The sequence below is a fragment of the Semicossyphus pulcher genome, unplaced genomic scaffold (genome assembly GCF_022749685.1).
Source record: "Semicossyphus pulcher isolate SPU_LCO1_2020_fin unplaced genomic scaffold, fSemPul1.0.p SCAF_5, whole genome shotgun sequence".
Taxonomy (NCBI): Eukaryota; Metazoa; Chordata; class Actinopteri; order Labriformes; family Labridae; genus Semicossyphus; species Semicossyphus pulcher.
Genome location: NW_027211726.1, coordinates 23,217,417 through 23,229,982, shown reverse-complemented (window position 1 = coordinate 23,229,982; position 12,566 = coordinate 23,217,417). Strand labels below are relative to the sequence as shown.

The 12,566-nt window shown below is 38.1% G+C and overlaps 1 protein-coding gene across 1 annotated transcript; it reads left to right on the top strand.

Annotated features, from left to right (window-relative positions):
* Positions 1 to 6,793: 6,793 nt before the first annotated feature.
* ndufs6 (NADH:ubiquinone oxidoreductase subunit S6) lies at positions 6,794 to 9,554 on the top strand. The gene is made up of 4 exons (XM_069681781.1): positions 6,794 to 6,945; positions 7,240 to 7,293; positions 7,692 to 7,814; positions 9,417 to 9,554. The coding sequence occupies exons 1-4, from the start codon at positions 6,802 to 6,804 to the stop codon at positions 9,483 to 9,485; spliced, it is 390 nt and encodes a 129-aa protein (XP_069537882.1). The 5' UTR covers positions 6,794 to 6,801; the 3' UTR covers positions 9,486 to 9,554.
* Positions 9,555 to 12,566: the final 3,012 nt, after the last annotated feature.

Sequence of the window (12,566 nt, the reverse complement as noted above, 5' to 3'; positions counted from 1 at the left end):
TGCTTTATATAAACTAACATTCACAATTTTTTATCACACTGTAGTGTTTTGTTGACAGTAGTTATAATAAAAACAATAATAAGCCTCATTAAAGCTTCAAGACCCTGTCATCACAAAATACAGAGTGCTTCCCAATAAGCAACATGTAGATGAGAGATAGAAAATACACATCAATAATGTCATAGTAGAGTGGGAAATATACATTTATTTTATCTCATCTAATTCAATAGTAATGTCTTATTGTATATAATGAGAGGACACCATTAAATACCTAATCTTTACTTATCATTGTCCTGTTCTGTTTTAATATCAGGTGGCATCCACACCTTAGAAGCCTCTTCTCCCTTCATGCAGCCCACAGCAGTCCCCGCCTCCACCTGGCCTGCAACCCCCCACTCTCTCCATCCAGACTGTGTCAATTACAGTAGTTGGTTTTCTTTTTGTATTGATTCTGTTTCCTAACAACAAACAGTCATACAGTTTTGTTCTAAAGCTTGCTGTCAGTCAATTCTTTGAGTCCAACATGACTTGAATAAGGTTTTTTTCAAATCAGTACAATCAATCATTAAAGATGAAGTGTTTATCCCAGCGCTTCCATAAAAAAATACATTGTTTGTAGACTAGTAAGATCAGGATCAGCCTAATACTTGCCTTTATACTTGCATGTTTATGACCCTTCATGCTTTAGAGTAGAGAAAAGAGATACAGCTAACAAATAATTTGCTATTTGCTGTCAGACAGTGAAAACCAGTTTAAAAAGACAACATTTAATTAGAGTACTACCCTGATATCTTACACAAATGAAACACAAACAACTGAATAAATAGCACACTAACTCTCCATACTGACCAAATATAATAAGACCAATAAATGTATACTTACATGCCGTGCTAATTTATATATACCATTTGTCAAAAGTCAATCTTTACTGTATGAAGAATATATAAATATAGCACAGCAACATTCTTACACATGACAGGACAGATGATGACACTGCTTCTTTTAAATGTGTTAATACAAATCACTCTTCCATCACCTTCAGGGTTTCAGTACTTAGTGGGAATCGAGCCTACAATCTCTGTTAAATTTCGACTCTTTAATAAAATCTCTGTTTGGGAATACTAATAGCTCCATCTCTTTACCAGGGGTACATAGAGGCACATCACCCCGTTTTACAATCAAACGCGGGGTGAAACAGGGGTGCCCAAACTCTCCATTTCTTTTTATAATAGCTGCAGAGATGTTGTCTATTTTTATTAAAAACTTGAATATTGCTCCCCTGAATGCACCTGGCATGCCATTAATAATCAGTCAGCTTGCGACGATACCACCATTTTTATAAAGCAGCTAACCGAAGCCCCAAAGATATTAGCATTGATTGACACTTCTTCTAAAGCCTCGGGTTTGAAACTTTATTTAAACAAATGTGAACTAATGCCAATTTATCAAACTAATCTAACGGAGGCTAACAGCATTCCTATAAAATCCACTGTAAAGTATTTGGAAATATTCAGTATATATCCAAAGATTCTGTTGAAAGTGAAAATGGGAACGTGTGGAAAATAATCAATGATTGCCAATCTAAACTTAACTTATGGTTATTGAGGGACATTAGTTTATTAGGTAGAATCTTTTCGACTAAAATGGAGAGTATATCAAGATGTATCTACCTTGCATTTTCAATGGCAATTTCTAACAGGGCAATCAAAAAAAAATCAAATAAATGTTGATATTTGGAGGAAAAAAGTTCATTATATTAAAAGAGCCTTATTAACCAAAGAATACGAAGAAGGGGGCTTAAAAGCCATTTAACAATAATAGCTTTTGGTACCATATCCCCAGAATTTTTTTTTTGAATGTGGGTGGTGTAGAATTTTTGCTCAAATGTGACTTCATGATTCAAAAACTCCCAAACAAATGATCTTGCTTTCACCAGCATGTCCTGTTTATAATACACCTATTTGGAATAACAGATATATTACACTCAGAGGCAGGTCGCTGTGCAACAAAGACTGGATGGACAAAGGCATTTGGTCGCCAATTCACTTCACACCGCAGAGCACCAAGAACGCTCGGCCAGTTAGCTAGCTACTGCGCTGTGGAGAACGTCTGTCTACGCCCACTTCTCAACGATCAAATCAAATCCCTCTGATGATATGTCCCGCCTGCACGTCCTGTTTCACTCGGAAATACGTCACGATACAGAAGCTATACTCTTGAAATGCCGTTTCAGCTCGACTTTAAATATGGTTTTGTCTGTAATGCTAAATCATTTAAATCTATTACTAAAGCCATCCCAAGTTCCATTATCTGTTTAATCAAAGAAACTCTAACTTACTCCACTTCTATCATCCCTCAACTCCTACAACTTTCAATTGGAAGCTGTAACTACAGTGAAATAAAATTTCCCAATAAAACAATTAGAAATATTTTCAATAATATCTCATACCCCACAAAATCCTACAGAAATTCTATCTCTCAGTTTTACTCTGACAGTGATATTCATACTTTACGTACTAAATATCTAAAGTTTCCCATAACCCCAAAAGCAAAGGAAATTCATTTTAGAATTTTGAATGGTGTATATCCATCCAGGGACTTGCTGCAGCGACGTTTTGGTTTTGATAATAACAATTGTGTATTCTGTGATGATGTTGAGACCACTGTTCATCTGTTCTTTCAGTGTAAATACACTGATGCTTTTTGGCAGGATGTACATGGCTGGCTTTACCCCAGAATTTTCCAGCTAGAACAATTTTTGTTAAAGGACATTTCATATGGTCTTATTATGGAAAATAAAGAAAAGAATATTTATTTCTTGGTGACCAATATTCTTTAATGAGTTTCTTTCTTACACAAAGGCCCTTAAAGTTATGACAAATGGAAACGCAATTTACAACAAAAGCCCTAACTTTTAAGTTATTTACTTCATTTATGTTTGGATATTTATTATATGTAATTATTGTTTTATTTATTTTATTTGTCTTGGATATGCACCTGTGCCCTTATATTTCTGTACATATTACAGAAATATCGATGCGATGTTGTTTGTACATGCTTTTTGATCAATATAAACAAAAACCGCTTACCGCAATGCCGAGCATATACGCACACTCCAAAACAACGTGGCTCACTGTGTTATTCGAAGTGGACGCTGACTTGACTGCAGTGATATTACTACGTGATGTGGAATAAGGAGGCAAAAACGATGATGAGGTGCATGCAAGTCTAAGTGGGTGCCTTTTTGTATACAATCTATGACCACTGAATGGCAAATAATTTACTCTTCAACTTTTTAAAATCATTCTGCAAAATGTGTCAATGTGTTGGAACAATTGTTATTTTGTGAAATTAATCATTACGCTTACAGATACTGATATGAAAATACCAGGAAAACACAGTAAGTCCTATACAATTCAAGCTCTTAGTTTGAAAGTATCGAGAAAGTTTGAAACCCGGTTTGCACATGCAAGCACTCCCCACACTCCCCCTAGCTGTGCCATGTGTTTTCTTAGGAAAATTTAAGTTCCTCCTCAAAAACCCTTCAATAGTTTCAACCACTTTATTCTTCTATTAAAAATACTTCGATTAACAAATTAATAAATAATGAACTGAAGTTGTCCCTGTAAATTCACAACAGTTTACCATTTATATTGAGGCGGCTGTGGCTCAGTGGTAGTGTCGGTCCCATAGCCACTGGGCATGAATGTGATAAGTGATTGACAGTTGGGCACTTCACGTAGCAGCCTCTGCCATCAGTGTATGAATGGGTGAATGTGATATGTAGTGTAAAAGCATCTTTGAGTGGTCGCAAAGACCAGAAAAGCGCTATGTAAGTACAGTCCATATTTGAAAGCCCTAGAAATGGTACAGATAAACTAATACGAAGTCATCCTTTTACAACATTAACATTTTTAGGAGGAATGGACATTTAAATATGTTAAAGTCTAATAAAAAAAAAATCACTGACACACAGAGACATCTTATTACTATGATTTGTGTGAATGAGTTTTGTCCTTCCATTCATCTACCCATACATTTCTCAATTGTCATTTATTTCTAGATGACAGCATTGGCTCATTTAATAAACTTTGTTGAGTATCAAAGCCATAGATGGCAGATCTAAAGCGTACCCTGGGGCTAACTGGTTTAAGGGTGGTGGTTAAGGATTCTGCATGTAAGATACACATCTTTGGTGCAACACAGGAAGCTTCTTCTCTTTTTATGTATTTGTCCATGGCCATCTATCTCCATGAAATGCACTCTGCTTTGCTCTCTGAGAAAAATAAAACTAATATTTGTATGAAATATTAAGATATAAGTAAACACATGCAGATATCTTGTTGTTTATTGTTCCTCCATTAGTAAACATTAACCTTATAAAAACTATTTGAGAAGGGTGGCAGTTGTCGTCTTAGAGGTTTTTTGCTAAACACCTGAGCCAGGGTTCCATGGCTTAACAGCTTGCATGTTACAGCCTATCAATAGTGTTTTCTGCACTGGGCTTTTGTTTCTCTGTAATAATACAATGATAGTGGGGTGTGTCCACAGATTTTCAGATAAAGAGCTGGTTTCTGACATGGCCTCAAAAATCTGTAAGCCTGATAACAAACAACTTTCATTACAATATTCTGTTCAATTTTGTATGTCAATATTGTTATGACACTGATTAATACTTTGTGTACTTTTAACTTTAGGATCATAGGGACAACTTTAAAGAGGTAGCGGTTACAAAAAGAGAGGCAACATGACCAGGTGTATTAGATAGCAGGATGGGTCCTGTATTCGTGTAGCATAGGACTTTGGCTCCCTCATGTGGAAGAATAGAGACAATGAATCTTACACAAAGCAGACTAATTTTAGTTTAACTTATTAGATAGAACTTATCAATTTCCAAGTCGTGGACAGAAAAAACAAATAACTCTACACATTTAAAAATAATTACAATAGTTACTTAATAAATAACTAAAGATATTTTTTGCAGAGGGTTTTCTACTACTACCAGAAGATTACTGTGTGAAGTGTTGCTGTATATAAAAAGAAAGAAAGTTTTAATTAGTTAAAAATTACTTCCATAGAGAATAAGATGGTTGTATATTCCCCGTTTAAAAGTATTTATGACTATACCTTTATTAATGGAAGATCATAAGATCTCATAAGCTATGTTTGCAATGTAAAATGTTACATTGATAAAATGATACAATATAGGCCATTCACAAAGAAAAAGTATGTATTTTTAGCCATAGCTGTTACGAGGGAAAAAACGGACATGGGAAAAAAGCTAGGCACAATTTTCATCCAAACAATTCTGTATTGCAGCACCATTCTTCCAAATATTGATGATCTCAAAGCACTCTTCTCAATAATACTACATTTTAGCCCTGTTTCTGCTTATGTCTTGGATTTGTCTTGCAGAACACAAACAAACGACCCCTCCGCCGAACAATGAAACAGTCTTTGCAGCGCCTCTTCAGGGCAGACTTGGTTTTCATCCCTGCAGAGGGCTGGAACCAGGGAAGATGCCGGCACTCTCCAAATAGAGATGGTCCAAACGGAGCAAAGGAGCCAGACGAGGAGGGCTGGATGATTCTGATAGATGACAGGAGCAGTGTACGAGGAGCTGTGGTGAAGGTGCAGAGACATCTGTAAGCACCAGCTGCTGCTGAGGGAAAGCCCTGATTTAAACGGCCAACATTTGACAGTTGGCGAGTTAGTGAGGTAGCAAGGTGCTTCAAAAGGAGGGGCATCATGGTGTCGAAGCTGCAGAAGGGGGCAGAGAGAGATTATGCACAAGTAATTACAGTTGCGAAATGTTGACAATTATATGAAACAAAAGTATATTTTCATTTTGGCATTTGTTTCATATCATGTTTTGATGTGTCGTATTTTTTCCCATTGATAAATAAATAATTTTCTAAGCTTACTTTGAAAGAATAAACAATTGATGCTCCACGTTGTCCATCACGTTCAAATATTTTTTCTTAGATACCATCACACTAACTGATCCGGAGATTAAATAGTGCATAAAACTAAACGTAATCATACCACAAATTGTTGCATTAAATAAATAAATATCGTAGGTGTCGTAGCATAACAGCAGAGCTTTTTCATCAATCTTTATCATCTATATCATTTGCACCCCTATGTATCTAGATTCCTAGAACACAATCATATGATGGCGGCATACGGTATTGAGTCTTGAAAGTGAAATATTAAGAAGCTGTTAGACGTGTTAATACTACAGCCCGATGCCACTGTCGAACAGCTATACAACATGCCAAGGAGACCAGCGTGTCGCAGTTGACCTGTCAGCGCCAGAGCGATGAATGCAATATATATACATATTAGTCTCTGACCTGATAAATTCATATCATAAAATCATACAACGCAGACAAACCTTTGAAACTCCCTCGAAAGTTTTAAACAGGGGATATATCCCTGAATGTGGCGTTTTAATCGACACAGCAGGACCGAGAAGGTTTACTTGGTGCAAGAATACAACTACTTCCGGTTCAGGTCACGGCTTCAAGATACTGACTCCCTCAGCTTGGTTTTTCAGACAGTTTTCGCTCTCTGGCTTCGAAAAAATATTTACTCCCATGCCATTAGCTGAAACTAACTCCAAAATGTGTGTGGAATTCTAGATGTATTTTATAGCATGTACCTAAATGTACGGAATTTTCTGAAAAGCCGGCTTTGGGTGATACGACGTACTTTGAGCCTGAGAGGCAAAATTCCGGGCAGCTGTATCCCATGTAAATGTCTTTTGCAAAGCACCTTGGGAAAAGGACTGACGTAAACATGGCGGCCGCAGTGGTAAGACTTCTGTCCTTCAGTAAAAATACGAAGGTGCTCGTTTCACCTTTGAGGCTGTCTGCTGTACCTGTGCACCGATACGGCTTAGACGTTTCCAGTACCGGCGAGGTCATTACACACACTGGCCAGGTAGGCGGAAAAGCGATTCTCTCTGATGCTGGCGTATTGTTATTACTTTGTTTCCTAGCTCCTTAGCTTCACCCTGTGTTAGACTTGCTAGTGCGTCTCTTACGCCCATAGTTTGACAACGCAAAATCGGTCATTGGTTGTAACCACAGGCTGTATAACTAAGATGATCTATGTTGCAACCATAACCAGCAGATGTATTTTCGTCTGTTTAAAAATCAAAATAGTGCATAAAAACGGGAGCTCGAATTAGTAGCAAAATGGAAAAAGTGATGATGTGCTGCTGTTGACTTCTAGGTGTTTGATGAAAATGACCCCAGAAGAGCCAGATTCGTTGGCAGACAGAAAGAGGTAAGAAGAACTTAAAACAAGCTTAATATAGTTAGAGCCCTGCTAAAATTTAACAAGTCAGTGTTTAGCAAATTTTTTGTTGTTGTTAGAGGAATCACATATACGAAAATATGAGACCGTCAATTTGTATCACTGGTGTTTTGTGTACTACACTATTGATGCATTCAAACAAGTTCATGTATTTTTGTTTTATTGGTGAAAACTTCTTTATGCTCACTACTTAACACATCTAAGGACTTAATAGATGACAGACATAAAGAGGATGGCTCATCATTAAAACATCAATTGGGCATAACATTGCAATTTCACTGCTTTTAATGTTAGTTAAAAGCATTGTCTTAGTGTCCTGTTTCTAATTAACATATATTTCTAATCATTAATGCATTGTATGTATCAAGGTGAATAAGAACTTTGCCATTAAATTGGTGGCAGAGGAGCCAGTGACTGACATTGGGGCCAGAGTTGTGTCCTGTGATGGTGGTGGAGGGGCCCTGGGCCATCCCAAAGTCTACATCAACCTCGTAAGAGCCTGTACACACCAATATATTTCATTTTGTCCATTTTGACAATATCTGATAATTACAACTGGGGCCTTCAGTCTCTAAATCAGATTAAAGTTTTCATCAGGTTTAATATGTTCATCAGGTTATTCAGGTGTCCATTAAAATGCATAAAACCCTTGATTGAAGTTGTCTCTGTGACAGCTGAAGAATGAAAATGTCAGCTTTCTGAATAAAGAAACTGGGCTTCTGATTTAAATACAGAAATTGAGCTGCAGCTGAATACTGATAATCAGGTTATTAAAGTTCATGCTCTGTATTGCTTGTACAGTTGAAGCCATATATTTAAATGTACCTGAACTCAATACATTCAAACTCCATTTTCCACAAGCCTAATTCATGCTTAGGAACAATTTTCATACAACAATAGGTCCCACAAGAGTCAGTGCGAGACAGTATAAAAAAAGTCAAGGAATCATAAAAACACTTAGATGTGAAAGAAGAACCCCCAACACCCAGGGCTGAGCAAGCTTTGGCCCAAAAGGTTAAATAGAACCCCAAGATCACAAAAGAGGAGATGGTCAGGGAATTGGAGGCACAAGGTAACAATGAATCCACTTCACTGAAGCCTTTAAGGCAGCTGTAACGACTATGATTGAAAATGCTGCTAACAGGGTTAGTGGGCTTGTTTTGTGATGTGTTCGTTCAAAAAATGTCAAAGTCCAGCTAAGTTTTGACTGTTTATTTACCAAAAGATATTGATACAAAAAGCAAAAATGTAACATGAAAATGACCATGACGGTCAACAGAAAAAACCCAAAGCCACTGACCCTCCCTGTTTGCCTCCCGCCACAAAGCTAAACAGGTACAAATAATACGAAACCATGCCCAAGTGCGAATTGCCAGAAATAACAATTAACCCATAAAAGGAGTAAAACATAACAAATAATCAAGACAGATAAAACACACATTATGGCTCCTACAGCTGTCGTGCAAGGAACCACCCCCTACTCAAAGACTGGTATAAAAAAGCTTGAAGGAAGTATTTTTGCTGCAATTACTGAAGCAAAATCATGAGCCATAAACTAAATAAATTCTGTCAGTAAGTAATGGGCAACATTTTGGCACACTATTTAAGAACCTTATGGAAGGCTGCCCTAAACATCTGACTGAAGTGAAGCAATAAAAACCTAATTTAAACAAATCCTAACATGGTGTATTTAATCTTTTGACTCACTGAAAATCAGTTTTAGATGATAACACTTAAAGAAATGTCCATCTTGTCCATTATTTTGAAATTCTCTCATGGGAATACAGTAGAGACCCTATTGAGTTAACACAAGAATTGTATGGCAACATGAAAATGTTTAGTCATGAAAAATTGAGCCGATGTGTATTTAAATATATGGCCTCAGCTGTATATTCTTTGACCTCACGTGCTATCTGCAGGAATGTACTCAAAATAAATTTGTTACATATCAGACAAGGGTAGTAATGTCCTTTCTCTTAAAATAAAGTTGTAGAAAGAAGTTTTCAATAATCAAACCACAGATCATGTACCCACATTTTAAATACCAACTTTATCTTTTTCTGTCTCTTATTTTTCTTTTTTTCTCTTTCCAGGATAAAGATACAAAAGTGGGCACATGTGGCTACTGTGGATTACAGTTCAAGCAGAAGCATCATCACTAAATCATTTCCTCTATCTTTGCTTCTCCGTATAAATTGCCATATTGGTTAATAAATTATATGTTGTCTGCCTGTCTGAGACTGTATTCTTCTTTCTGAAGCCTGCTGAATTCAAAGTTGCAGCACATTTGTTGTGTGTATATAAAGTGCTGTACATGTGCAATGCATTCACAATTATGAAAATATGTACAAAAGTGTTCACACATTCTGTGGTCGTCCTTAAGTCTGCTTAACCAAGGTTACTTAACCTATCCTATACAAAATATGCCAAAAGGTGAGGGGTTTTGGGAACTACACTGTAGCAGACCCCCCAGCCTGTGCGATGGCCACGTCTGGGCCCATTAATTTGAAACATAAGTACATCAATAGGGTACAGAAGTAAATCTTGAATGCTGACAAGTTGAGTTTCTTGATGAAGTTCCCCTCAGTGACAGGCAGAGGTCAGCAGTGTGCTGCAAAAGTATCCATCCTGGCACTACAAAGACAGTGATAGGATGCTACGCTTTTAGACAGTATTGTCAAGAGCACAAAAAAAAGCTAAGTTGTGTTTTTATAATAAGAGCTGCTGAAAGTTGCTCTGAGGTATTAAAATCTAATCTGCATCATCGTTATCCACATGAGCAGGAATTTTTTCTGTCCTGTATCTTGAAGTACATGATCATAAATAACTGTCTGCTTGTGATTGCAGGGCTTTAAACTTTCCTTCATAAATGAAGTGGGCAAGATGTGGCTGTCTCAACTGTTTACTGTAAGGAGCACAGAGAGAACCTTAGCATTCCTTGTGCATCGGGCCCACACAATCTGCACTGTAGAGTCTCGCTCTGCCAAGCTGGGAAGACATCAGCAGAGAGCTAGCCTGATAAGACACAGTAGCGCGGAACAATACATGTTTGAAGAAGATCATATATATATTTCATCAGACTTATTCTCCATAGACCTCTGCATGCCAAATTGGCCTGCGCTTGGCTCAGGCTCCAGACAGCACTAGCCTGTTCTGTCCCCAGTGATGCAGCCAGTGGAACTGCATTTTCCACACCATAGAGCTCAGGTTGGGAAGAGTAGTCAGGCTGATTTAATTGGCCCTGGTGACTCCTGGAAGTGAGGCTTATGCTGTAGTTAACCTCATCCATAGTCAGACCACTTGGATGATTGAAGGGGAGAGAGGTGCATTGTTAAAATGAGGCAGGCGAGCCGGGTCAGTGTCAGAGAGCCGACTGGTCGGTCTTGCGGTTGGTAAGTCTGAGTGGTTCAGAGGTGGTGGTTGGTTGAGTTGGAGGCATTGCCAGGGGCAAAATCTTCAGATGAAACTGAGCATATGAATCGTGCTGAATTAAACAGCACTGTGTTTTTGTGCAGGATTAAACTGCACTCTTTAATTATTCACTGCTATTAAATGCATCAGCCAGCATTATACAATATCCTTTAACATTATAGACAGTATGTTCAGGCCTACAGATACAAAGGTGCATACTGCCAGTTTGCAGATGGACTCATGGGTTCAACCTTAAACCGTTGAATCACCACAGGGATCTATAGCTACATCCAGCTCTCAACTTTTCTTCAGCATTATACTAGATAAAAAATGCAAACGCAATTTTTAAGCATAACGTGACCTGCATTGTTGGGTCAGACCATTCAGACAAATATAGGCTCAAATGAGTCTGTAATCATATTTAAAATCTGTCCTTACTATGAGGCCACACAATAGATAATGGAGTTAAATGCCTTAACACAGCAAAACAATCTTCACTTTATACAAAAACATCCTCCTTGTCGCTGTAATTGCCCTATTAAAATATTTCTCCTTGAAGATGTGTCATATTACAGACCCTCAGGCTCATTATGGAGCTCCCTGCAGCCAATTATCTGAACCTCCATGTCTGAAAGCCACTGTGACCAAAAGGAGCTCATAGGCTGATCTGGGAGCAGCCCGTCCTCCTCAAATCCATACTTACTGTATGAGAGGCAAAACAGGAAACTGACCTTTGGTCATTGTCTCGAGGCAACTCCACTCAGCTCCACTTTAGAGTCAGGTGACAGAGCTTCTGACCTTTACCATGGAAATAATGACTTGTTCTTGTGCCAGGAGCTCAGAGGGCTACCACAGGGAGCGAGACACCTCTGGCGACATGTGACAGTTTTTGGAGGAGAGAGAGTTTGCACTCAGTGCTTTGATAGCCCCGGAAACCAAAGTGTGTGTGACAAGACGCAAGAGACCTAGAACTGTGTGGATATCTAATGTGTGTGTGAGTGTGTTTGAGTATGCGACAGAGACACAGACAGTGTTGAAAGGAAATAGGTGTCAGACGGGGTGCAGAGAGGAGTAATTTGAAGTTGTCAATACTTCCTGTACAGACATTCCATTGAAAATATAGAGTTATTCAGAAAAAGGTTACTTTTTCTGAGTGGTTGGAAGTCCCTTTTCTATCACCCATGTCAGTTCTCCCAGAAGACATAAAGGGCCAAATAACTCCTGGTGACGTGAGCCAGACAAGTAAACAATGGCTCTAACATTCCCCAACCTGTACAGCAACAGTGTGAGGCTTAATCACATTATATGGCCCAGGGAGCAGGCCTTCGTGTCAGACTGGTTGTTGAGTGGCTTGTCGGGAGTAGACAGAGGTGCAGTGAGACGAGTGGAGAGGAGGGGCGAGGGACATTGCAATATTGAGGACAGGGTATGAGACATTTGTGTTAAGGAAATGAAGAGGTATAAGAGAAGAAGGGTGATTGACGGTGTTAGACTAAGATGTAGAGTGTGAAAAGGTGAAGGAAGAGATGATGGATGGTAAAAGTGTAAATAAGCAGCTGGAATAACTGTCCTAGTGTTTTGCATCAAAATCATTTGAACATATTCACTAATCTTAAAAGGTTTGACCACCATTGTTAAACGTAACAACCTCTTTTAGAGGAATTATTTGGAAAACATAGCAGTGTAATTCAGTCATTTTACAGACAAAACAACGTGTCTAAAGTGGGTATAATCAATATTTTTAGTAGCATAGATCAAATCATCATGTGTAATATAATAAGTTGCATCATTCAGCTCATTGTGTTGCTTTTCTAACCTATAAATTCTTCCAA

Excerpts from the sequence above, each read along its gene's own strand:
- ndufs6 (XM_069681781.1), top strand. The coding sequence starts at position 6,802 with ATGGCGGCCGCAGTGGTAAGACTTCTGTCCTTCAGTAAAAATACGAAG. Across the intron at positions 6,946-7,239 it reads TCATTACACACACTGGCCAG|GTGTTTGATGAAAATGACCC; the intron begins GTAGGCGGAAAA and ends GTTGACTTCTAG. Across the intron at positions 7,815-9,416 it reads CCAAAGTCTACATCAACCTC|GATAAAGATACAAAAGTGGG; the intron begins GTAAGAGCCTGT and ends TTCTCTTTCCAG.